The sequence below is a fragment of the Canis lupus genome, chromosome 31 (assembly GCF_048164855.1).
Source record: "Canis lupus baileyi chromosome 31, mCanLup2.hap1, whole genome shotgun sequence".
Taxonomy (NCBI): Eukaryota; Metazoa; Chordata; class Mammalia; order Carnivora; family Canidae; genus Canis; species Canis lupus.
In genome coordinates, this window is record NC_132868.1 from 40804332 (window position 1) to 40830209 (window position 25878).

The 25878-nt window shown below is 37.0% G+C and overlaps 1 protein-coding gene across 5 annotated transcripts in view; it reads left to right on the forward strand.

The window, feature by feature from the left end:
• NAALADL2 (N-acetylated alpha-linked acidic dipeptidase like 2) overlaps nt 1-25878 on the forward strand; it is an 880805-nt gene that overhangs the window by 447995 nt on the left and 406932 nt on the right. For all 5 annotated transcript variants that reach the window (XM_072808120.1, XM_072808121.1, XM_072808122.1 and 2 more), the window contains exon 5: nt 260-410. In XM_072808120.1, the coding sequence (XP_072664221.1) occupies nt 260-410 (151 nt within the window). The remainder of the gene's footprint in view (nt 1-259; nt 411-25878) is intronic.

Here is a 25878-nt window from a genome sequence, read left to right on the forward strand (position 1 = left end):
GATAATTCTTTTATTTATTTATTTATTTTTTTTTTAATTTTTATTTATTTATAATAGTCACAGAGAGAGAGAGAGAGAGAGGCAGAGACACAGGCAGAGGGAGAAGCAGGCTCCATGCACCGGGAGCCCGACGTGGGATTCGATCCCGGGTCTCCAGGATCGCGCCCTGGGCCAAAGGCAGGCGCCAAACCGCTGCCACCCAGGGATCCCGATAATTCTTTTAATAGTCTTTTTTTTTTTTTTTTTCTCCTCTCTTTAGCTTTCCTTATTGGAAAAGGCTGGATTTGGTGGTGTTCTTCTATATGTTGATCCTTGTGATTTACCAAAGACTGCAAATCTTAGCTATGATGCCTTCATGGTGTCACTGAACCCAGGAGGAGACCCTTCTACGCCTGGTTATCCCAGTGTGGGTAAGTGTGTTGTTCATCTTTATTATTATTTTAAGCATTACATGTTGTAATTTTGAAGTACGTATGAAATTAATCAAGGGGTGGCAAGGTCGAAGAACTCTTACCATTCTGTATGTAAAAAATGATTTTTTTTATCTGCTCAAGTTAGAGACTACTCCAACAAGGCATAAAACGTTTTAAAAAGTTTGTAATAGATTTTTGTCTGGACCAGTTGCAGTATAATGAGCAAAAAGAAGACATATTTTATGTTATTATTGATTGACTGAAAGATAAATTACTACTGGGTGGCAGAGGCACTCCATATAGGTGGAAACCATATACAAATACCTAGAAGGATGAAGTACCTGCTGCTTTAGGGTGTCTGTAATTACTTTAAGTACAGAGTCGAGGGGTAAATACGGTCCCGTTAGGTGACCTAAGTAGTGGAAAATGATGCTGGGGCAGAATGGAGTTAATATGATCATCTCATCCGGCTCCCTCAGGGAAGGGATCTTATTGGTTTGGCCAGTCACTGGTAGCTTGAAGATGACCATCTTCGCATCAGACATCCTTCCTTCTCTCAATAGGTTGTGTTCACGTTATTGAGGGGTCATGTGGCAGAGAGAAGACAACTGATTTTGGCAGGTGCTCCCTGCATCATTGAGTTTCTGTCCGATGTGTCATTGACAAGTAGTCCATTAATACAGTCTTGGCTGGGGAAGAAGCTCCGTGACCCTTCTTCCAGGGTGATAGTAACCCATTAACCATGACACTACAGTCAGTAATTAAACTAACAAAAAATTCATGTAATTATTCATGTGCCCTGCCAAAAATTTTCCCTGTTTTCTACAAAATAGCACAAAAGACTTTCTAATTATCTTGTTCAAGTCCACTTGTCCTCTGTGTACATTGACTTTACTGATTAATCAATAACTCTCCAAGAAAGAAGTAAATTGAATCAAATATGAGTTATAATTTATAAATTTTGTTAGGTCTACTGATTACTGCTTTGTCCTCTAAAGCACACTTTTAGTAATGCATTTAAGGTTTTTTCTTGAGACCTTATTGATATGTATTTCTTATAGTCTATTGTCTCATTATTAGAATTTCAGAATTAAAATTAGGAGATGTCCATCTACATCGCCAAAAATGTCAGTCCACTTGTCTCATTTGCAAATGCTCTAACTTCCCTGGGTTATAACGCCTCAGTTTCAGGAGTCTACATATGACAGCTAACTTCTTCGTGACAAATCAATGGGCTGCAATGCTATCAAAAAGCTGCTTTATGAATATTCTGTTTAAATTGGTATATTGACCAGTTGGCAACATTTACTCAACATTTTTTTTTTTTTTTGGCTCAGATCATTTCCTAGCTGTGGAATTCAGTAATATCTAGCGAAATGTTGGCCAGAGCTGCGAGCAATCTCAGAATGCTTTTTCCTTTCCTTCCTTTCCTTTCCTTTCCTTTCCTTTCCTTTCCTTTCCTTTCCTTTCCTTTCCTTTCCTTTCCTTTCCTTTCCTTTCCTTTCCTTTCCTTTCCTTTCCTTTCCTTTCCCCTTCTTTCCTTTCCCCTTCTTTCCTTTCCCCTTTCCTTTCCCTTTCCTTTCTCCTTTTCTTTCCTCTTTCCTTTCTCCTTTCCTTTCCTCTTCTCTTTTCTTCCCTTCCCATCCCTTTTCTTTGAAATAATTTCAACTCACAAAAAATTTCAAATAGGATATTTAAAGAATCTGTATGACTTTATCCCAGACTTCTCTCATATTAACATCTTATATAATATAGCACTTCATTATCAAAGCCATAAAATTAACATTGATACAGTGCCGTTAACCAATTGTAGACTTTATTCAGATTTCTCCAATTCTACCCACCCCCCCTCTTCTGATCCAGCATCCAATCTGGAATTCCATGCTGCATTTAGTTGTCTTGTTTACTTAATCCTCTTCAGCCTGAAATAGTCCCTCAGTCTCTCTTTTATTCTCTTGACCCTTTGGAGAATACTCGCAGTTTAGTTTGTAGAATATCTCAGTTGAGCTTGTCCAATATTTTCTAATGATTCGACTGTGGCTATCAATTTTTGGCAGGGATACTGCAGAAGAGATGGTGCGCCCTTCTCAGTGCCTTCTATGAGGAGGTACGTCACGGGCACGGGTCATTTCTCATGATGCTAGCTTGTAGCTTTCAGGTATGGTGCTGTCTGCTAGTTTTCTCTACCGTGTAGGTATTCTTTTTTTCCCCTTTGTAATTAACAGGCATCTTCTAGGAAGATATATGAGGCTACCTAAATATCCTCTTTCTTATCTTACTTTTCCTCATAAATAATAGCATTCATCAATAGTTCTTTTTCATTTCAATTATTTCTGTGATATTTGCCAGGTCCTGATTTTTCTCTTTCCATTATTCCTTTAGAATCCTGCTTAAAGAAACATTTTTATAATATGAGTAGTCATGCTCCCTGCCTACCTTCTTTAGCAACAGTGAAATGACTAACCATTTTGAACAAAATTGCAGGCCAGAATTCTTAGACTCAATTACAAAATATCACTGCAATAAATAACATTATTTACTGTATTACTAATGTAGTCATAGAGGATTCACATGGGAAATTCCTTTACAAATATCATGCCAGTGTGTGGGGGTCGGTGGGGGGAGGATGTCTCCAAAATACACAGAAAAGGAAAAGATTCAATTCATTGTATTTCTCGTTTTGTCCTGGTTGCTAAGAATCTCTGGTTAAGTGTAGTGACTTATACCACTGGTTTCTGATTCATTTATCCCTCCCTCTTGCAATTATCTTAAGATCTCTGTGTCTTATGGTTTTATTCACATAAAAAAATAATGCAATCCTCAGTTTTGTGGACAGAGAATAAGGAGGAGAAGGCAGGTTGTGAATTGTAAATAAAAACTACAAGTAATAAATTGTTCAAAGTGAATAATAGTATCTGGCTTCATACCCTACAATACTGTTAGGTAAATGATTATTAGAGGAATTAATATAAAATTACCACTTTTTCCATTTTTAGGAACTCTTGTTTTATTAATTAATCTAAGGATGATTAAGCTCTAAAGAAGGGTATAGAATAATACAAGTCCAAGTAGGTAGTTTTGTTTTTTTAAATATGTACATAATAAACAGAAGAGCGTAACAAACTTTCCATATGCTTCATTGATTATCTACAATTCTCCTATTTTTGTGTTGTCTGTACATCTCTTCATACCCCACAGCACCACTTGTTTTTATGGAAAAAAAAACATATAAATTGAAATGCACACATCTTAACCAACAAAAGGATATACCTGTGTAATCTCTGTGCCTATTTAGCGATACTACATTTTTATCACCTTGGAAAGTTCAGAGCCAGTGCCCATCGCCAGCGCTTGCTAACTACCAGTCTCACTTTTACCATAGTACAGAATTTTGGCACTTCATGCAAATGGAAACCTGATGTATGCATAATAACATGTGCAGGTTCTTTTGCTTAGTATAATGTCTTTGATGTTTCTTCACACTTGCACGTAACAGTTTGTTGGGAAGTATACCACAATTTCTGCATTGGTTCACCTTGGTATCTCTCAAATAAGCATGCCAGGGCACTCTTCCACAACACATGATCCAAATGGATTGTTCGAATAAGATAAGGGAAGGAACTTCCTATAAGATAGTTATGCTCAGTATGTCTCGTTGCCTACCTAAAAAGGTCTTGATTATTATAGAATCAGAGCAAAGAGTAAAAAAGGTATTTTTTTTTAAATCCTTTCCTCCTATAACACAGAAAATAATGTCTTCTCATCTTTTTAACAAAAACAAGGCTTCAGTTCATTTGGCATATTAATCATTCTGAACCTTATTTCTTTTTACCTTAAAAATAATTATACTAATATAACATACACATTGAGATAGATAGATGATAGATATAGATAGATAGATGATAGATGATAGATAGATAGATAGATAGATAGATAGATAGATAGATAGATAGATGATAGACAGTCAGACATAGGTCCAGATCTTACAAGACTATAAGGAAATGCAGTATCTCAAACTTTGTCCCAGACCCTAGTAGGAGTTCTGAGGATGGGGCCCAACCATCTGTATTCCAACAAACTCCCAGGTGATTCTGATGCAAATGAATTTTGAGACCTACTGAGCTAGAGAACTTTATGCTTTATTTCCAAACATTAGTTGGGCCACTAGGACGACTGATCTAAGCTTTATGACCTCATGTTGCTGTTCTTTCAACATTATATATTGCAGCCTTTCATTTTCCCTGCCTCCATGTCAATCAGGACTGAGGAATATTTGCGTTCTGCAGCCTGGACCCTATTTTTATACTCCATTAGCTCTCAGAAAATATTGGTTGAGTGAGAAATCTGTTTCTTTAACATGACTACTGGTCTTTGATGATTCTGACCTTGGGCTATACCCTGATTTTAATTAACCTAATTAAAACTAAAAAAAAAAAATATTGTGTATAAGCATATACCTCTGATGGGTTTGTTTACAAAATACCTGGTTTTTCTCCTTAAATTCTTTCACACCTATTCAACCATTCAGAACAGCCAAAATGCTGCTTACAATATTAGTATGTGAAAAATCTAATCTATTCTCTTAATTCTTTTGATAATTTATCAAATATGTCAAAGATTAAATGTCCAAGATATCAGACTTGATCGTAATTACTTCCACCAACTTGCTACAAGTATTTCAGCTACGTTAAACCGTGGGCTAGGCAAACCTCATTCCCTAGAACCATCTAATTTTAGAATTCCAAGAGATTTTATGGTTCCTGTAAGGTTCATATAGTTTTGAGGCACAAAACCTGGATCAGGTTAGGTGGAGGCTCATGTAAATGAGGCATACAAACTGACATTCACAGTAACTGCTCATAATTATAACAGCAGTGATCAGTTATAATCAAAGATATGCTTAGCTTCAAATCATTAATTGGTTTTGCTCAAAGCGAAGAGGGATTCAGAAAGCTGTGGGTGAGAATAAGTACAGGGAGGTGAGAAATGGACACCTTTGAGAAGCCTATCAGTTAGTCTGTGTTGGAACATGGAAAAGAAAACCCTTCCCCAATTTCTAAGCTTCAGATTGTCTCACCACCAGACTAGAAATAGTATTAGCAATTAGAAGTCCTTTTCTTTCCATATTATTATTATTATTTTTTAATCATTTATCTTCCAAAACCTCTGCTGGCTAAAGAGTTTATTTTCATTTTACTACCATCTCCAGGTAACTGCCTATCTCATCTATGAACAACTCGTTAATTGAAATCCAAATTTCTTTTATGTTGACTTAGACTTAATCCTCCTTGTGCCCAATTTCCCGACATCCATCCTCATTCAAAGTTTTGCGTATATGTCCCTCTCTCTGTTGCAATCCCGTCTCCTCCCCGTGCCGCCCTTACCCCCAACACCCCGCCCTCTTTTTCTTTGTTTTATATTCTGGAGAGGAAAGTGGTTTCAGTGGTTTTACTCTAGTGAAGTGTATCAAACGACACACTTTATTTAATATTCCCAGTGTTACAATTCAGTGGATCCGCGTGTTTACCAGCTGTCTGTTCAACATCACTCCTGCCAAACAAAACCACTCAAAGAATAAAGAATATCACTGTAATTTGTGACAAGTCTTCTCCACGTGTTCTTGGTCCAGTTACCTGGACAAATGTTGAAAGACTGACTTGACTTGGCACTAAATCAACTGAGACCGTGTTGAACTATTCCCTGACTAGAACAGTGGGAAATATGAATATGTGCCTAGTTGTCAAGACAGTGTTAGATATTCACAGCTTGAAATGCCTTGTCACTTTGTTGGGGAAAAAAAAATAAGGTGCCTGTATTTTTGTTATTTTACTCCAACTGGTGGTTCTTGTATGTGTCCTGAAGGCTTGAGATTTACATGAAATATTGTCCAAATTAGTTCTAAGAACCATTTGAAGAGTGGCTCATAGTGAAGCGGATTTTCAGTACATTTAATTTGCATTATGTTGAGAAGAGAGGTTGTTTACATTCAAACTGCTCCTTTCAAAAACCTAATTTTTTTTGGAAAAATAATCGTAGTTACCTAAGTTTTCTTGGTCCCAAAAATTTTATATGGGAAACTTATAATTGATGGCTGAAATGTCTAAGGTTACAGCCCTTTTAGAGAATATTTTTGAATTATTATTGTTCGTAGACAGTATATGTGCCACATAGTTTATTAGGCAGAATGTTCTTATTACTGTACTCGGAAGTCTCTATTTTAAACTAAACACCTACTCTATCAATGGAGACAATCAGTTGTTTAAGAATCGAAGTTTCCACAAAAGTCTATGGGGATTCTAAGAAGATGATAAAATCTACTGTTTGGGAAAAATGATTTATCAGTAAATTGCCATCTCAATGAAGATAAGAAGCTAATTGAAACTATAGAAAAATTAATTTTACTTTTTTAAAAAGATTTTATTTCTATGAGAGAGACAGAGATAACAAGTAAGATAACAATTAGGGAGGAGAAGGAGAAGCAGGCTCCCCACTGAGCAGGGAGCCCGATGTGGGGCTCGATCCCAGGACCCATGGCCTGAGCTTAACTGACTGAGCTATCCAGGTGCCATAATTTTCCATTTTTATAGGATTTTGTATGCTTTATCTTAAATCTTTCAACAGGATAGTTTTTGCTGTCCCTTTCTTGATAAGTAAATTGATCCTTAGAAAAACTGAGCTTTAACCAAAGATGTCAGGCTAGTATAACCAGCACTTAAATCCCGAGTAACCTAACTTCTAACCAAATGAGGGTTCGTTCCAGTAATACTATTTTGCATCAGCCATAAAATTTACGTAAATGAGATTTATGAAAAAAAGAGTTGTATTTAGTGTGACATCATCATCATCAAATGATTAAGTTTGATGTTAAAGAATGTGTGGCTTTGTTTCTTTTCCCCCTACTTTTGACACCTGGTTAAGTGTAATGTTGAAAGTGAAATATAAAATACTGCAGTAAAATTATAAAACTTGCCTGCAGGTTTAGACTGTATCAATATGACATCAGACCGAATTTGGATTGAATTATATGCAATCGCCAATATCCTTACAGAGTATTGTTTTCTACTCTTATCTACAAAAATACAATAATTATAAAAGAAATTATTATTAAAGAAATAAATTGAACAATTAACTAACCAAAGTATATGAAAAAAACAGTAGCAACAAAAGACCTTGTTTTATTTTTTTTTTCAATCACAACATGATATAGATTATTTTAGTGGAATATATTCAAAACCTGTCATTTCCCCAACTTTATTAACCTTCTTCTTTAATAGCTTTAAATGCTATAAAATACAGCCATCTGAGTATCTTTCTCAAAATACAAATTGTTGTAATCATGGGTACAACCCACTTTTTCAAGGTACTAGAAAGCAGAACATATCAGCTGAAATTGCATAAAAGAGCAGGGATATGCCTGAGAAATAATAAATCATGCTGAACAACACAATTTTTTAAAGGATTTCTTTATTGGGGCACCTGGATGGCACAGTGGTTAATTGACTGACTCTTGGTTTGGGCTCAGGTCCTGATCTCAGAGTTGTGAGATGGAGCCCAACTCTCCGTGCTCAGCGGGGATTCTGTTTAAGAGTTTCTCTCCCTCTGCCCTTCCCCCCATCCTCTCTCTTTCTCTCTAATAAATGAAAAGATCATCTTTTTTTTAAAAAAGATCTATTTATTTGAGAGAGAGAGTGGAGGCATGAGCAGGGAAAGGGGCAAAAGGAGGGGGAGAGACAGGATTGTCTGCGCTGGTTGTGGAGCCCCACACAGGGCTCCATCCTAGGACCCTAAAGTCGTAAGCCAAGTTGAAGTTGAGGATTTAACAGACTGAGCCATCCAGACTCTCCCACAATGCAGTTAACTTTACTTTTCCCAGCCAGTTCTCATACTTTCTTATCCGTTGTGTTCTGGACCAAAAACTATAGAATAGCAGGAGGTCTTACCGTTGACACTCTTAAGCTACCTTAGAGAAAATATCATTAATGGAACTAATGTCAGACATAAACTTAAAAAAAAATTCAATATAGTCTGTTTCATATTCACTATTGAATGATAAAGACAATATAAAAATAATATTAATCTTTTTTTAAATTTCTGTACTATTTATTATGAAGAGCAAATTTTCAACACGTGGCAAATTGCACTATGTTGTTTATCAGACAGGATTTCCATAGACTTAAATGTTAAGTCTCAGTGTTTTAAGAAGTCGATTTCCAAATCAGCAACTATAGTCAACCCTAAAGTGTCCTTTGTTGATGCCTTTCAGAAAATAGGGCACGGTTGTCTGTTCATTTCTTTTCTTTTCTAGCTAGTGGTGGAAAATAATCCATATTATGCCATAAAGCAGTCTGATAGTAATACTTAATTATATAGTGGCTACAGAGATACTTTCTATATCCACGGTAAATGTGACACTCTTGCTTAATTATCTAAATAGGTCAAGGTAATTATGGCTTTCACTAATTTCTTTTTATTTTTTTTTCCCATTTTTCGGCTTTATTGGAGTATATCTGACAAAAGTGCAGTATATTGGAGGTACACAGTTTGATGAGTCAATACCCTATAGACTGTGAAGGATTCCCACATTCCTCACCTAACATATTTAGTTATCGTCTTTTTAAAAAAATTTTTTTTTCATGAGAATACTTAGCTATTACCGTCATAGCAAATTTCAACAATAAAATACAATATCGTCAACTACAGTCACCATGTTATACATTAGATCTTCAACCATTAGTCTTCCTTTAATTGAAAGTTTGTACATCTTTTCCAGACTCTCCCTATTTCTCTCACTTCCCAGGCCCTGGCAACCATCATTCTAGTCTGTTTCTATAAGTTCAACTTTTCTTTCTTTATTCTCTCTCTCTCTCTCTCTCTCTTTTTTTTTTTTTTTTTTTTACTCCACATATAAATGATACCATGCAGTATCTGTCTTTCCTCGTCTGGCTTATTTCATTTAGTCAAATGCCCTCCAGTTTCATCTAATGTGTTGCAAATGGCAGGATTTCTTTATTTTTCAAGGCTAAATAATAACCGTCACGTATGTGTACCACGATTTCTTTGTTCATTCCTCCTTTGTCGGGCATATAGGTGGTTTTCACACTTTGGCCATTGGGATTAATGCTGCAATAAACAGAGGAATATAGATATCTTATTGAGATAGTGATTCCATTGCCTTTCAATAGAGGTAAGATCGCTTGGTCATACGGTAGCTCTAGTTTTCTTTTGCTGAGGAAACTCCATACTGTTTTCTCTACTGGCTGTACTGGTTCCCAGTCCCACCAACAGCGCACAAGGGCTTCCTCTACATCCTCTACATCCTACCAGCATCTGTGTCTTTCACTTTTTAATAATAGACATCCTAACAGGTGTGAGGTGATATCTCATTGTGGTTTTGATATGCGTCTCCTGGATGATTAGTGAGTGATGTTGAGCGCCTTTTCATGTACCTACTAGACATTTGTATATAGTCTTCTGAAAAATGTTTATCCGGGTCCTTTACCCACTTTTCAATAGGGTTATTTCTTTCTTTCTTTCTTTCTTTCTTTCTTTCTTTCTTTCTTTCTTTCTTTCTTTCTTTCTCTTTCTTCTTTCTTTCTTTTCTTTCTTTCTTTCTTTCTTTCTTTCTTTCTTTCTTTCTTTCTTTCTTTTCTTCTTTCTTTCTTTCTTTCTTCTTTCTTCTTTTCTTCTTTCTTTCTTCTTTCTTCTTTTCTTCTTTCTTTCTTCTTTCTTTCTTTCTTTCTTCTTTCTTTTTTCTTTCTTTCTTTCTTTCTTTCTTTCTTTCTTTCTTTCTTTCTTTCTTTCTTTCTTTCTTTCTTTCTTTCTTTCTTTTTCTTCTTTCTTCTTTCTTCTTTCTTCTTTTCTTCTTTCTTTCTTCTTTCTTTCTTTCTTTCTTCTTTCTTCTTTCTTTCTTTTTTTCTTCTTTTTTCTTTCTTCTTTTCTTCTTTCTTTCTTCTTTCTTCTTTTCTTCTTTCTTTCTTCTTTCTTTCTTTCTTTCTTTCTTTCTTTCTTTCTTTTCTTCTTTCTTTCTTTCTTCTTTCTTCTTTTCTTCTTTCTTTCTTCTTTCTTCTTTTCTTCTTTCTTTCTTCTTTCTTTCTTTCTTTCTTTCTTCTTTCTTTCTTTCTTCTTTCTTTCTTTCTTTCTTTCTTTCTTTCTTTCTTCTTTCTTTCTTTCTTTCTTTCTTTCTTTCTTTCTTTCTTTCTTTCTTTTCTTCTTTCTTTCTTTCTTCTTTCTTCTTTTCTTCTTTCTTTCTTCTTTCTTTCTTTCTTCTTTCTTCTTTCTTTTTTTCTTCTTTCTTTCTTTTCTTTCTTTCTTCTTCTTTTCTTCTTTCTTTCTTCTTTCTTTCTTTCTTTCTTTCTTTCTTTCTTTCTTTCTCTTTCTTCTTCTTTCTTCTTTCATAAATTATATGAGTTCCTTCTATATTTTGGATACTAACCCTTATCTGATAAGTGATTTGCAAAGATCTCTCCCCATTCCATAGGTTGCCTTCTCATTTTGTTGGTTGTTTCATTTGCTGTGCAGAACTTTATAGTTTGAGGTAGTCCCAATTATTTATATATATATATATAGCCTTGCTTTTGGTGCAAATCCAACGTATCATTGCTAATAACCAATGTAAAGGGCTTGCCACCTATATTTTCTTGAAGGAGTTGTACGACTTCTTGTCTCATGTTCAAATCTTTAACCCACTTTAAGTTTATTTGAATGCCGTAGGATAGGGGTCCAGCTTTATTCTTTTGCATGTAGCTGTCTAATTTTCCCAACACCACTTACTAAGGAGGCTATCCATTTCCCATTGTTTATTTTGGCTCCTTTGTCCATAATTAATTATCCACGTATGCATGGGTTTATTTATGGGCACTCTAGTTTTTTTCTGTTATTTGGTGCACCTGTTTTTGCCAATACCATACTGTAATATGGTTTCCAATTGGAAAGCATCTGCCTCCACCTTTGTTCCCTCTTTTCAAGATTGCTTTGGCTATTTGGAATCTCTTATAGTTCCATACCAAGTTTAGGATTGTTTGTTCTAGGGCAGCCTGGGTGGCTCAGTGGTTTAGTGTGGCCTCCAGTCCAGGGTGTAATCCTGGAGACCTGGCATCAAGTCCCATGTCGGGCTCCCTGCATGGAACCTGCTTCTCCCTCTGCCTGTGTCTCTGCCTCTCTCTCTGTGTCTCTGATGAATAAATAAATAAAATCTTTAAAATTATTTTAAAAAATAAAAAAATAAAAAAAAGGATTGTTCTAGTTCTGTGAAAAATGCTATTAAAGTGTTTTAGAGATTACATTAATCTATAGATCTGTTTTGGTATTATGGAAATCTTAATATTAATTCTTCTAACCCAAGAACATGGGATATCCTCAAATTTATTTGCCTGTTTTTTTTTGTTTTTTCAATTTCTTTCAAAGCAAGGACTTACAGTTTTCACTGTATAGATATTTCACCTTTTTGGATAAATTTATTCCTTTTTTTTTTTTTTTTAATTTTTATTTATTTATGATAGTCACAGAGAGAGAGAGAGAGAGGCAGAGACACAGGCAGAGGGAGAAGCAGGCTCCATGCACCGGGAGCCCGATGTGGGATTCGATCCCGGGTCTCCAGGATCGCGCCCTGGGCCAAAGGCAGGCGCCAAACCGCTGCGCCACCCAGGGATCCCGATAAATTTATTCCTAAATAATTTATTCTTTTTGATACTATTATAAAGGTAATTATTTTCTTATTTTCTCTTTCCAGTAGTTCATTGTTAGTGTACAGAAAGGTAACTGATTTTTATATATTCATTTTGTGTTCTGCAACATTACTAAATTTGTTTATTCTAACAGATTTTTGGTGGAGCCTTTAGGTTATTGTCTTTCATCACTTACTCCTTTCTGATTTGGATTTTTATTTGACTTTCTTTCCTAATTGCTCTGGCCAGGATTTCTAGGACAGTGTTGAATTAAAGTGGTAATCTTATTCCTGATCTTAAGGAAAATCTTTCAATTTTGGCTTTTCCCTGTTGAGAATGATTAGCTGTGGGCTTGTCACACATGGTCTTTATTATTTTGAGGTACTTTCCCTCTATACTCACTTTGTTGAAAGTCTTCATCATAAGTGAATGGTTGAATTTTGTCAAATGCTCTCCCTGTATCTATTGAGATCGTATGATTTTTTATCCTTCATTCTGTAATCTGGGATATTCCACTAATGTTGAACATCTTTGTATCCCAGGAATAATTCCCACTTACTTTATCATAGCATATAATCCATTTAATGTTCTGTTGAAATCTGTTATTTTCTTTCTTTCTTTCTTTCTTTCTTTCTTTCTTTCTTTCCTTTCTTTCTTTCTTTTCTTTCTTTCTTTCTTTCTTTCTTTCTTTCTTTCTTTCTTTCTTTCTTTCTTTCTTTCTTTCTTCTTTCTTTCTTTCTTTCTTTCTTTCTTTCTTTCTTTCTTTCTCTCTCTCTCTTTCCCTTTCTTTCTTCCTTCCTTCCTTCCTTCCTTGTGTGTCCCTATCTGCATTTGTATCAGTTTAATGATGACTTTTTGAGTTTTAAAGTTTTCTATCCTCTTCTATTTTCTGGAAGATTTTAAGAAGGGTTGGTATTAACTGTTCTTTAAGTGTTTGGTAGAGTTCACCAGTGAAGCCATCTGTCTGTGTACTTTCTTTGTTGGGAAGATTTTTTATTTAAAATTATTAGTAGTTATTTGTCAGTTCATGTTTTCTATTTCTTCATAATTCATTTTGGTAGGTCATATTTTTCTAGGAATTTATCCATTCCTTCTACATTGCCCACTTTGTTGCCATAAAATTGTGCAGAGTAGTCTCTCAGTCCCTCTAGGAATCTCTTTTTGATCTTATAAATTAGTAGTAGTCAATAATATAATATTGATTTCCTTAAAAACCATTTGTTTCCCAAATATTTTTTTGATCTTTTATTCAATTTTAACCAGTTACTTTATGCAACTATAAAAATACTAAACTGTTATATATATATATATATATATATATATATATATATATATACACATTTGATTTTTGTGTATTTTCTCCTTTTGCAAAACCAGATATAGTAAAGGTACTTAGTTTCTTTATAGCTTCACTGCAATTTTATTATAAAGTAAATCTAAACTTTAAGTGGCAATATAGCTAAATAAACCAAAATTTAAAACTACTTATTTGTCAATCATTTCCTTAATGATTTATTTATTTTTTTAAAGAAAGAGAGAGAGATAGAGAAAGAGAGAGAGAGGAGGGGCAAAGGAAGAGGGAGAGACTGAGAATCTCAAGCAGACCCTCTGCTGAGCAAGGAGCCCCATGTGGGGCTTCACCTCAGATTGTGACCTGAACCAAAACCAAAAGTCCGACCTTTAACTGGCTGAGCTGCCCAGGTGCCCATATTTGTCATCTTCATATATAAATAGCAAAGTGCAGTAATTGAGGCATGAAATCTTGTTACATAAGATTATAGACATTGCAATAGGGAAACTATGTAGGTATAGAATATAAATGAAATCTTGCGGATTTTCCTAAAAGCATTAATGTTAATACATATACATTTATTTTCTTATTTTTCTTATTTATTTATTTATTTTGTTATTTTAAAATTTTGATATAATTTTTAAATTTTGATATAATTTTGTTACAATTTAAATTTTGATGTATTTAAATTAGCAGAGTAGTACAAGGAGCTTCTCTGTTCTTTGTGCGTATGTGAGTGTGTACAGTTCTTATCTTTGAACAAAGGGTATGCAGTAAAAATATTGTGATCAGAGGTTACTGGGGTTAGTTCTTTGTCCTCACGCTCTCTTTAGTGTATGCTATTTATTTAAAATGTGTTAGATATGTTTGTTTCTGTTTATATTTCACCTTAAATGTTTATTTTCCCTGTCTTTAATGACTGCTTTTATTTTTTTATATATTTTTTTAAAGATTTATTTATTTATGATAGACACAGAGAGAGAGACAGAGAGAGAGAGAGGCAGAGACACAGGCAGAGGGAGAAGCAGGCTCCATGCAGGGAGCCCGATGCGGGACCTGATCCCGGGTCTCCAGGATCGCGCCCTGGGCCAAAGGCAGGCGCTAAACCGCTGAGCCACCCAGGGATCCCCCTAATGACTACTTCTAATATGAAATATACCGTGGTTCCAAAAGTCAACATCTTACAAACATGAATACTCAGAGTAGTGTCAGTATCTCCCCAATCAATTCCTCCATTTCACTTCACTCATTCCCTAATGGTCTTCCCTGTATTTCTTTTTTGTAGAAAATAAGCAGATAAATGTATATTCTTTTTGCCCTTTCAATTTTACACAAATATAGCATACCATAATACTTATTTGTACTTCTTTTTTTCCATTGAGCAATTCTAAGCATCTCTTCCTATCAATCAGTTCTTAGAGATTGTCAATAGTTGGGTTCTCCAGAAGCAGGTACTGAGAGAAAGTATAGTTGGCAGGATTTTATTAAAGATCAATGATTGTGGGGGGAAAAAAAAGAGCGCAAGCAGGATTGACCAGGGGTGGAAGTAGAACTACAGAACAGTCCAACCTCCTGTGAGTATATGGTCTGTTAGAATTGTCCATGAGTGGACTGAGTGACCAGGCTTTATGTCTCTTCCGAAACCAGTCTTTGGATGTGTGGCAACCCAAGAAGGGCATGCCACTGACTGAAGTGATCCTCCATGACTAAGGCAAATTCTGTACCCCTTATCAGCTAGTGGATCTCTGCTGATAGCACTCCCAACATCAGATTTAAAGCTACCCCCGCCACTTGACAGAATGGAATATCCAGATACGACATCATTATGTCAACTCCAGAAATTTGGCTTTAGCTCCCTTCTTGGTCATGAGATACAAGGGCTTAGAGCCATGCTGCCTACTATGGTAGTCACTAACTATATGTGGCTATTTAATTTTTTAAAGATTTTATTTACTTATTTGGAACAGAGAGAGAAAGAGAGCATAAGAGAGGTGGGCGGTGGGCAGAGGGAGAGGGAGAAGCAGACTCCCCGCTGAGTAGGGAGCTGGATTTAGGGCTGGATCTCAGGGTCCTAAGATCACGGCCTGAGCAGAAGGCAGCTGCTTAACTGACTGAGCCACCCAGGCTCCCTGTGTGGCTATTTAATTTAAAATTCAATTAATTAAAATCAAATAAAATGAAAAAAAAATCAGTCATATGGGCCATATTTCAAGTGCTCAGTAGCCACATGTGAGGATTATAGAACATTTTCATGATTAAGGAAAGTTCTATTGGATGAGTGCTACAGAGTAAATCCCTAAACTAGTGCAATTTTATACAAAATTTGGTAATTATCTGCTGTTTTAGATCATTCATGAGACTCTTTCTATATATAATCTTAGAGAATCAAAGATTGTCTTTTTTACCACTTGAATTATTTAAAATCTATTTACAAAGCAGACTCTAAGAACCACACATGTTGGGTGTGCTTCATGAATTATTTTATGGTTTAGTGTTGAACCAAAACATAGTTGAATGCTCCTAAAGTAAACATTTTCAATTTCCAGTATTCTCTAAAGAGTTTTTGAATTTTAAGTATGTAAAAATAAATCTCGTAATGCTACTTTAAAGCGTTATTGCATTTGCTTCAAACTGCTGGCATTGTAAATTTTAGTTCCATACAATTTCATTTGAGAGATACATCCTAGATGAAAAAAACATATTCTACTTTTGTTTTGCTTATCAACAGCCACTCAGTTCTAAATTTTTCAGTGAGAATTGAAAAAATTAAATCTTGGGAATATTATGTGGTTTTTTTTTTGTTGTTTTTTGAGAGATAACCATCTCAGTGTTAGACTTTTGGGGAATATATATGTGGACCACTTTTGGAATAAGTTGGAGCCAGACTTTGGTGCATCTTTTGCATTAAAAATTTGACTCTGTTTGGTGGAAACAGGTCAGGTAATTTACTTTCTTCCCTTGACTCCTGAATAAGATGAAGTGACACTACCTATATATTCATAAAAAATTGTGATTTACATGCATAATTCCCATATGATAATTGAATACCCTCATTGCCTTCTATTGGGCACAGACGTTCTTAAAAGCATTTCATTTTTTATTTTCCCTTCTTATTAATTCCTCAGGCTTTTGACTTGATAACATTTACAGAAGTATATTCTGTACATTTGTTAAGGAAATGGAGAGCTAGACTCAGCAACACAGATTTCTTTACTACAGAACTTTAAAATCTATTATTATTGTGATGTGTTTTCCAAAACTCCCAAAGCATCATAGTCTGGAAGATTTCCCAAATTTACCTGACTATGGAATTCATGTTCAGAGAAGCATCTGGAAGGACTATTATTCATTCAAACGTACTGTGAGATTGCTGGCCTGGGGCACCTGCCCTTTCCCTTTTCCACTGCAAATCCTTCCCTAGCTTTATGCCTCTACACAGAGATGTGTGGTTTGTGCCTCAGCTTTTGCACATTTTGTAGCTTGAGATATGATATAAAAAGTAATACAGACACTAGAAAGGGCAGGGCTGGTTAGGTCACGCGGTGACAGCAAGGTTAAACCTGCTTATGAGTCAGCAGGAAACAAAACACCCGGCAACAAAAAATAATCTGGTTGATTGTTTAACAATTACAGTAGTAATTAGGTTTATAATTGAATTTTTGGTATAGTCTCGAGTCTGGAAAAGCAGTGTATCCCAGCTAATCTTTTACTCAGCATGATCTGTTCTGGTTCATTGCTGACCATGTTCAAAAATCTTTTTTTTTTTTTTTAATACAAATCTGAATAAAATTCTTAAACAGCTTTATGTAACCAGACCCTCAGGTGACTTTTCTTATTTCAGTAATAGAATAAAAGATGCAATTTTATCCTGAGAAAAAATAGATAAAGCGACAGTTCTTACGATAACACAGATGCACACATTTTTAAGCAACAGGCAAAAAAAAAAGATGACGTGCTTTAGGCAATTCTTTCTAGAATACATCTCATTGAAATTTTCACCTGCTCCACAAACATACTTAAGTTATTACTATGGTATCACTCTCAAAGTCTGCGTCATTTCAGTATTTCAAGAAGGCTTTGAAAATCATGATGAATATTAAACCGAGTAATCACAGGCCAGATTACTATTCAGTAACCTCAATCAGGGTGATGTCTGCTTTCCCTGGGGTGGCGTTTGATACACTAGAGAAAATGGGACAAAACCAAAGAACTTCCTTTACATTTAGGGTAACTGTGGAATATACAGATCAACCAGGTCATTAGGGAATAATAGGGGTTGCTATGGGCAGATACTTAAAATAATAGGTATTTGCTGGATGATAATGGTGATGCTATTTAGATTAAAACTAAGATTTCCTAATAGATTTGACCAAGGAATCCAGGTGATTTTCAGTCAAGAGATATTATGAGCTAAATTCCCCTCCCCCCCTCAAAATCCCTATATTGAAGTACTAACTCCCTGTATCTCAGACTATATTTGGAGACAGGTTTTGTTTTGTTTTGTTGTTTTTGTTTTTTTGGAGACTGGGTGTTTTGTTCTGTTTTGTTGTTTTTTTTTTGTTTGTTTGTTTTGTTTTGTTTTGTTTTTGGAGACAGGGTTTTTAACCAGGCAGGTAAGTTAAAATGAGAGCAGTGGGATGGAGCGCATTCCACTATGATCGATGTTCTCTAAGAAGAGGAGATGAGGACACAGACACAGAGAGGACCGTGAGAAGACAGGGAGAAGATGGTCATCTACAAGCCAAGGTGTGAGGCCTCAGAAGAAACCAACCCTGTAGATACCTTGATCTCAGACTTCCAGCCTCCAGCACTGTGAGAAAATAAATTTCTGTTGTTGAAGTTATCCAGTTGGTAGTAGATTGTTTTATAACAGTCCCAGTAAACTAAAAAAGTGGAGGTTATAAAAGCAGTTTCTTTAACGTTATCATTAAAAGGAAAGAGATGTTTTTTAGCATGCCTCTATTTTCACAGTCGTCAAAGGAAAACAAGAAGTGCTTAGTGCAACAAGTCTTACGGTTGTTTATTAGTCTCTGTTCTTTTTCTTTTAATATTTTCTATATTTATTCATGAGAGACACAGGCAGAGGGAGAAGCAGGCTCCCTGCGGGGAGCCTGTTGTGGGACTCGATCCCAGGACCCCGGGGTCACAACTTGAGCTGAAGGCAGATGCTCACCTGATGAGCCCCCTAGGCGTACCTGATAGTCTCTGTTCCTAATTCGGTCTAAGTAACTCTTTTTGGCTTATGACTTGATGGTGGTATCACTTGGAAAATCCAGTATAATCAGGCACTAGCACCCTAGCCCTGGCACCAGCTCTAATGAAAGAAGGGCATAGAATTTTGCTTAATAGATCGGTCCTAGTCCTTCACAGGAGAAACTGGCCTTCCCAGCTTCTACAGTAGTAAAGCATATGAAGGATCTTTAGACACACAAAGCTATGTGGGGAATGGGATTCTATGGTGGGAGAGACATTCTCAAAAGATAGATGGAACAGTCTGCATTCAGTTGACCCTAGGAGAAGATGTGACCTGAAAGAAAGTCTTTGTGATGGGAAAGATCTAATCCATTTTTAAGTGTAGTGATGGTTAACATTATGAAATTATTATTTTCTTTGGTAGGTGACCCTCAGCCTTTCCTAAAAGCCTATGAAAGACCACGACTTTACAATAAGTTGCCGTGGGAAGGCACAGGGAAGGGACAATGGTTGTAGGTGGGTGGGAGCTGAGAGTTTGGGGCAATCTCAGGAATGAGGTGCTGCAGTGGGGCCTGAGTCCCACGAGAAAATTATAGAAAGTATTACAGGGTCCCGGTTTTACAGCAGCAGAGATGCTGGGTAGGTTATCAATTTAGGAAAGGCAGAGGAACAAAGAAGAAAAAAACAAAACAGGGACTGAGTGTCTAGACCAGGATGAAGCGTTTCAGGTCCCAGGCAAATCACAGTCACTAAAGTGTGGACAGGGATACAAGACTCCTTTGGGTTCCCCGATGGGTCCTACACCCGCTCTGGGGTTGAGGAGGGGGCGCTGTCAGGCCAACTGAGGTTGAGAGAAAGGCCTGCTGGAGAAAGCAGGCGAGCCCCTACCTGAGCTGTGCTGGACGAAGTGCAAGGAGGGAGAACGGCCCAGGGTGTGCAGGGGTGTCGTGCAGAGCTGAAGTGTGGCCTTCGGAGACAGGGCAGGAGGAGGTCCACAGAGTCCCCAAGCAGCCTCGAGGCCAGCCTGTGGCAGCACACGGAGCCGGGACCGGGCCGTACCCGTGGCACGTTGGGTGGGTGCGTAGTTCAAGGCCTCTTTCCAGCCGACTTCAGGAGGACAAGCTGGCACCTCGGAGTCAGTGCTCCCAACTGTGGCAGTTAATGACACATAGACCACCTCCACGAGTCACAAGTTAGACGGTGCAAAGCGGCGGGGTGGGATGACCCCTCCGGGTACCTTCCAGCGTGAGACTGGACAGCTCTCATGGGGGGTGCGTGTGGAAGGGGCACAGAGCATCCTGCACTCTTGTTTCTCTTCTCCCTTTTGGTCTCCACTGCGGCATGTGAACAAGGCTTCACAATTTTAGGTTTGTAGCATGGAAAGGGACAGTAGAAGTCCCAGACGCACTATGCTCCGTATAAAAACAAAGAACTCCAAGACTGGCCTCTGGTCATGCAACCAGATACCTGAATCTTGGAATGCTCCCCTGTATCTGTCTCTAATCACTTACCGAGTCTAGCTTCATCCTGTGGACCTACTCCCATCCCTGAACAGAAGAGGGGATGCCATGAATGAGAATGAGCACAAAATAGAAGTGGCGATTATTACTTGAGGTGCTGACAGCTTTGAGATGTGTGTCCTCTTTCCAAAGAGTTGTACATAAAAACCTACTTACTTTACCTATAATTCTAGAGGATTCATGGATCCCCTAGGAAAAAAAAAAAAAAAAGATATCTTTAGATAATTCCCCTTATGGACTTACAGAAACCAGATTAAGAATTTCTTTCCTCGGGTATTCATTACCTACTTGGATAGACCTTATGTTCAGAAGTAAAAAAAGGAGAATGTAATTAGAGGGATCCAGATTTTCCTAGGGGAGAGAGGTTCAACACTAATAAGGAAATGTGTTAAAATCTGAACCCTGAGGAGGCAGCCAAGAGTTGCATCCCTTTCTGCAAGAAAGGTAACCTCAACACATCACTGTTTAAGTCGATAATTAAGTTACAGGGATAATTATTTTTAGATTTTCGAGAGTTTCAAGTGTAGAGCGTGTGATATTCCCAATCACTGATAAATCTCTCATCATTTTGCATTCTCTTCTGTAAACAGAGGAGAGGAATCATTCTGGTGAACATAAATCAAAATTTCTATCCTGCCAGTTAGGAGGTAGTCATTAGAAGACATAAGAAAAATGCTGCATAATTTTTAAGTACGAAAATAACTATAGTCAGGACTGCTATATAAACACATTTGAACGTAGTAAGGTCGATGGTAAAATACGACGTTTTCCGTAGGCCGTGCTTTTCAATGTGGGAAGGGCCAGGTGACTTACATCAGAATGGTGGACAAGGCCAGCGATCAGTGAGCTGTACAGCCCCTGCGTGATAGAGCAGAGTTCAAGGGTTGGGATAAAGCCCCCTGGTACTTCCGGAGCCTCCCTTGTGTGAGGGATTCCAACTGGGGCCTAGGGCACTTGGACAGCTCTTTGTCCTCTTAGTTCTATGTAGAGAAGGCAGTTCTCAGGAGGGAGTTTCAGGAGGAACTTTCTGGCGGCATAGCTTCTTCCAGTGGCCCTCGAGTGTGGAAGGAAGCCCCCGTCAAACTATTCAACATGCTTATCAGCACCCTTTTGGTATTGATAAAATAAAGAAGAAAAATATACATGATCATGGATTCTTCTTTCCCTCAAGATATATTTATATGCCCCAAGAGTGTCCTCCTTTATCCAGTCGATGAGCATTCCTCAAGTTGACTATTAATAAATGATGCACAAGAAGGCAAAAGTAGGAGTCTTCTAATTCAAAAAAGGTAAAGATCCAGAAGGGACAGAGATAATTACAGAAAAGGGTAACCGTAGTCCAGAAAGAAAAATAGGGTACTCCAGGATGGGGTGGACACATTCTTCAGTCTAAGAATCCAGTTTCAGAGGAGGTACAGTTTCCACTAAAGCTTCTTATTTTTCTTTTTTTTTTTTTTTTAATTATTGAGGTATCATTCCCATCCCATGAAATTCACCATTTTGAAGTTTATGATTTGCTAGTTTTTTAGTGTATTCACAGTTTTGCAACAATCTCCACTCTTCAATCTTAAAACATTTCACCACTCAAAAAATAAATAAATAAATAAATAAATAAATAAATAAACAAATAAATAAATAAACAAACAAACAAATTAGTAATCACTCCTGATTTATCCCTCCCTCCAGCCCCTGGCAGCTCCATCCATTTTCTGTCTCCATGGATTTCCCTACCCTGCATATTTCATAGATGGAATCATGCAATATAAGGTCTTTTGTGATCACCTTCTTTCACTTCGTACAGTATTTTCAAAGTTTATCCATGTCATGGATCTGCACGTCACTCCTTTTAGATGGCTGAATAATTTTCCACTTTCTGGGCGTGCCACAGATTGTTTATCCATTCATTAGTTGACAGGCAGTTAAGTTCCCTTTACTTTCGGGCTCTCACAGATTCTGTTACTACAAATATTCCTATACAGGTTTTTGTGTGAATATTGCTTTCAGTTCTCTTAGGTCTATACCTCTCCTATGTAGCTGGGTGGCTCTGTGTTGAAGTGTTGAAGAACTGCCAAGCTGCTTCCTGTAGAAGACGTGCCATTTTATTTATTTTATTTTATTTTATTTTATTTTATTTTATTTTATTTTATTTTATTTTATTTTATTTATTATTTTATTTTATTATTTTATTTTATTATTTTATTTTATTTATTTTATTTTATTATTTTAAAGATTTTATTTATTCATGAAAGAGGGAGAGAGTGAGGCAGAGACATAGGCAGAGGGAGAAGCAGGCTCCATGCAGGGAGCCCAATGTGGGACTCGATCCTGGGACTCCGGGATCATGCCCTGAGCCAAAGGCAGGCACTCAACTGCTGAGCCACCCAGGTGTCCCGAAGACGTACCATTTTAAATCCTCACCAACAATATACGGAGGGATCACTCTTTCTACAACCTTCCCTTCTCTTGTCATTTTCCTGTTTCTGTTTTTCATTTTTATTTTATTTTTTTCTGTTTCTGTTTTTTAAAGTGACAGTCATTGCAGTGGGTATAAACTGGTAGCTCATGGTGGTTGTGATTTGCATTTTCCTAATGGCTAAAGATTTTGAGCATCTTTTTAAGGTGTTATTGACCATTTTTATAGCTTCTTTGGAGAAATGCTTGTTTTGATCCTTTGCCTACTTTAGTCATTGAGTCTTGTCTTTATCAGTACTTGATTTCTAAATATGTCCTACTATGTAGATTGTCTTTCACTAGCTTGGCAGTGAACACTGAAGCGCAAAGGTTCTTAATTTTGAGAACATTCAGATTATCTTTTAGCCCTCTTTGTTGCTTGTGCTTCCGATGCCATATCTAAGAAACTGTTGCCTAGTCTGAGGTTGCCACGTTCAAGATTTACACCTATGTTTTCTTCTAAGAATTTTATAGTTTTAGCTCTTACATTTAGGTCTTTAATTTTGAGTTAGTTTTTGGAAATTATATGATCTAGGGGTTCAAAAGTACTCTTTAGCATGTAGATATCTATCTGTTATAGTTCCTTTTGTTGAAAAGAATATCTTTTTCCCATAGACTGTCTTGGCATCCTTGTTGAAAATCAATTATGCATTGGTATATAGATTTATTTCTGTACTCTCAATTCTATTCATATTTATACATCCATCCTTATGCCAATACCATACTGTCTTGATTATGTAACCTTGTAGTAAGTTTTTATAGTTTGTGGGAAGTGTCAGTCCTTCAACTTTGTTCCTGTTTCAGCTATTCTGAGTACTTTGCATTTCTATTTGAAACTTGGAATAAGTTTTGAAAGATGATTTGGAGATGGCCAGCCACAGAAGAGATCAGATTTCTTGGATGAAATGCTTTTGGATAAAGTAGTGTCAGAGGAAAACAAAAGGGATATAACTGATCTAAACATCAGATGGATTCCGGGTAAAAAGCTGCACAATCATAAGAAATGAGACAAAGAAGCAGGTACTTTACAGTTGAATGTGGCTGGACCAGAGGATAGGGGATCATGAGATAGGGGGATGGAATGATACAGGCGGGACCAGATCGCAAAGCATTGGATCCTGTGGGCATTGGGAAGTCAGTCACTAAAGCTGATGGCAAATCTTTATTCCAGTGTTAAAGTAAATACTCTTTCCTGGTATTTGCAAAACATTGGAGTTATTTTGGGATATGGCTTTGGGTATGAGTATGGACACACGCATGCACATAAACACTCACACACACACACACATTTTTTTTAAACTAGACCAAAACACTCTTCCAAATAATATTGAGTTCTGTTTATACAAAGTGAGTCTCAGGAGGTTCTCTGGATGCTTTATAGTTAATTCCCCAAGATAGATATTCAAACCAAACTGTACTGGTGACTAACCTCTGTAAATTAAGTACATTGAGAACGGCCAACGAAATACCAATGACTTAAAAGAAAAATGCTCTGCATTGTTTTTCTTTCTGTTTTCAAACTTCCCTTTATGTTTTTTTTTTTTCTTTCTTTTGCTTGGTACTTAATCAAAACTTTACAACTAGTATTGTCATCGGAGACAGCTTTTCATGATGCCCAAAGTTTAATCACCCAGAGTGAGGGAAGCCATACCTTATACTTGAATCCTTAACGAAAAGTCCAATAAAATATGGTACCAGTCATTTCATTTCAATTTTTTTTACATGAAATTTTTCAGTGCAGTGAAATTCAGCACAAGATTTCTTTTAAATGCTGTAGATTGAAGAATAAGTTGAAAGTCTTACCTGTGCATTTTCTGTAATATTCATGAAAACCTCTTGTGTGATAGAATTGTGTCAGTAATAAATAGCATGTGCTATTAATTATCTTGATTTTCTCATCACGGATCACTTCTACAGCGATAAATACCCTGTGGCATATAGAATTTCTCATTGTACAGATAAAAACATTGAGGTTGAATGAATTAGGGCACTGCATCCCTCTACTTCCAACCCATTTCCATACTAAAAAAAAAATCTAGACGTCATTAAAGTACTTTACTGTAAATTACAATAGCTTAAGTAATATTCTTTTTTTTTTAAAGATTTATTTATTGGGATCCCTGGGTGGCACAGCGGTTTGGAGCCTGCCTTTGGCCCAGGGCGCGATCCTGGAGACCCGGGATCGAATCCCATGTCAGGCTCCCGGTGCATGGAGCCTGCTTCTCCCTCTGCCTGTGTCTCTGCCTCTCTCTCTTTCTCTCTCTGTGACTATCATAAATAAATAAAAATTAAAAAAAAATTTTTTTAATTTATTTATTAATTTTAGAGTGAGGGAGAAAGAGTGGAGAAAGGCGGAGGGAGAGGAAGAGAATCTCAGGCAGCCTCCTTGGTGAGCATGGAGCCCAACCCAGGGCTCAGTCTCATTGCCCTGAGATCATGACTTGAGCAGAAATCAAGAGTCAGATGCTTAACAGACTGAGCCACCCGGGGGCCCCTCCCTCCCCCTTTTTAAGTAACTTTCTAAAATGTATTGACGGTCCCCTCTGTCATCCAAGAAACCGTGAAAAAATTAAATTGAGGAAATTAATAAAGGAAACTAGGACCATTTTACAATGCAAGTTTCTGTGGCACCGTTTAGTTCCCCGTGCCATCTTTTTATGCATCTTATGTGAAGTTTTTAAGTGTCTGCCTGGAGGTCGTGTTCGGCGGTTATCTTTTTTTTTTCCTAAATAGAAAATTGAGAGTCAGGGAGATTAGTAAAGAGGAACTACCAATAAAGATATGCATTGTATGCCAGGCAATGGTTAAAAAACAAGATTTATTTTAAAAGTAATAAAAATGAGAGAGGGCAGTAGGGCAGGAAAGAGAACAAGGGGAATGAGAAGACATAGTGAAGGGAAACACTATTTCAGTTGACCTATGTTTTCACCTGTAAAAGGGAAAGAGAAGGTCATTGAATGAGCTCTGGTTAAAAACGAAATCTCCCTTCTTTGCTGTAAGATTCTGGAACTTACCTCAATTCTGCAATACCTCCATTCCTGTCTCATAAACGTACTTCGAGAAACATCGGCTTAACAGGTACATACTGTTATTTTCTCGGCCAGGATCACTCATGATCTTGAACTGCTATTAAAAAGTCTGGAAGAGTTCTCCTAGTGCTGAAGAAAGAGTCCGATGCGGGTGCGTGCGGGCATCTGGGTAGCTCTCCTCATACGTGGCGGTTCCTTTCCCAGGCGCATCGGATCAGCTGTCGTCTGCGGTAGCACTGTGGCCCTGTGCTTGATCCGCTTCCACTTTGCAGCGTGGCCAGACTTCGGCAGCGGGAAGGGCAGGGAACCCTGCCCCGG